Source organism: Mandrillus leucophaeus, unplaced genomic scaffold (genome assembly GCF_000951045.1).
Source record: "Mandrillus leucophaeus isolate KB7577 unplaced genomic scaffold, Mleu.le_1.0 Scaffold11, whole genome shotgun sequence".
NCBI lineage: Eukaryota > Metazoa > Chordata > Mammalia > Primates > Cercopithecidae > Mandrillus > Mandrillus leucophaeus.
The window spans coordinates 1,045,935-1,047,686 of NW_012099209.1; the positions used below are offsets into that span (position 1 = coordinate 1,045,935).

At 56.3% G+C, this 1,752-nt stretch overlaps 1 protein-coding gene across 1 annotated transcript in view; it reads right to left on the minus strand.

Moving 5' to 3' along the window:
• The window catches only part of NR2F6 (nuclear receptor subfamily 2, group F, member 6), a 20,970-nt gene that overhangs the window by 9,868 nt on the left and 9,350 nt on the right, over positions 1-1,752 (minus strand). Inside the window, exon 4 of the mRNA XM_011991070.1 lies at positions 1,627-1,747. Within this exon, the coding sequence (XP_011846460.1) occupies positions 1,627-1,747 (121 nt within the window). The remainder of the gene's footprint in view (positions 1-1,626; positions 1,748-1,752) is intronic.

Genomic DNA, 1,752 nt, shown 5'->3' on the forward strand with positions numbered 1-1,752 from the left:
ATGGAGTCTCACACTGTCCCCCAGGTAGAAGTGCAGTGGCACGATCTCACTGCAACCTCCGCCTCCGGGTTCAAGTGATCCTCCTGCCTTAACCTCACGAGTAGCTGGCATTACAGGCACTCTCCACCACACCCAGCTAATTTTTGTATTTTTACAGGTTTCGCTATGTTGGCCAGGCTGGTCTTGAACTCCTGATCTCAAGCAATCTCCCCACCTCAGTCTCTCAAAGTGCTGGGATTACAGAGCCAGCGGCCTGGCCAACGAGACAGGTTCTAAGGAAGCTCGCAGGGAAGGTGGGGCTGGGAAGGGAATTTGATGAGGAAGACAGAGCCCAGAAGGGCCTGTGGTGTGAGAGAATGTGGCAGCCTCTAGAGAGACCCAAGACGATGGGAAGCCAAGAAGAATCTTCTGGGAAAACAATCAATAAAGCCATATTTATTGATTTTCGAGACGCAGTCTCACTCTTGCGCAGGCTCGAGTGCAGTGTGGTAATCAGAGCTCACTGGAGCCTGGAACTCCTGGGCTCAAGCGATTCTCCCAACTCTGCTTCCCAAAGTGCCGTGGCTACAGGCCTGAGCCACCCTGCAGGACCAAAACCGTATTTATCAAATGAAAGCCACCTCCCAGAGTAGCCTGGATCTGGTTCCTCGCCCCAAAGATACCTCTGATGGGATCTAGAGGCTTCCAGTAGGTGAAAGAACTCCCAGGAGACACGCTGGAAAGATCTTTGTCTAAAGGCATGGTGGCACACGCCTGTAATCCTAGCACTTTGGGTGGCTGAGGCAGGACTGCTTGCGCCCAGTTCAAGACCAGCCTGGGCAACATGGTTACACCATGTCTCTACAGAAAACTTTTAAAACAAAATTAGCCAGGAATGGTGGTGCACGCCTGTGGTCCCAGCTACTCAAGAGGCTGAGGTGGGAGGGAGGATTGCTCGAGCCCTGGAGTTCGAGGCTGCAGTGAACCGTGTTCGGACCATAGCCTGGATGACAGGGTGAGACCCAGTCTCAAAAAATAGAAATACAAATTAAAAAAAAAAAAAAGTGGGAGAAAAAAAAAAGCTGGCTGCACCACCAGTCCTGGAATACGATAGGGCTACCACTGCTGTTGATGGTTACGAAGGTTCTGGGGCTGCCCCGCCCCTCAATGGGAGGGGCCTCCGAGCCACGCCCCTACCCAGATCCCTACAATCCTGGCTACCTGCAGGTTGCCCTGAGAGCCCAGTAATCAGGCAGTGGGGGCCAGAGGGGGCGAGAAACAGGGGGTTAGGACCGTCCCTCCCACGTTCCCCCAACTTTGTGCTATCAGTGCTCACTGAGCGTGAAGAGACCTTTGGTGAGGGAGTAGGGGGTCTCACGGAGCCTGGGAACAGGAAGAGGGGTCTGGGGTCCAGGGTTCAGAGTTCTCCAAGAGTCTTGGAATCACGCAGTGGGGGTGTCACTGTGTCACACTGCTTACATCACCCCTCTATGGCCACCCATGAGCGTTCGCTCACGGCGCTTGCAGGGCGCCAGGCCTAGGCAGCGAGCGGGGCGCTATGGTGGCTGGAGTCTGGGTCTAGGCTGCCCTCCTCCTAACCTCCCTTGGGTCCCCCCATCCCGCGGCCCCCTTCGGAGCGTGACTCACCGGGCGTGAAGAGCGCGATGGCCTTGAGGCAGCCGTACTCAGCCGAGTCGACCTGCAGGCGGCCCAGCTTGTCCACCTGCTCCTGGAAGGCCCGCACCTGGTCCATGAAGGCCACGGCGCGCTCGG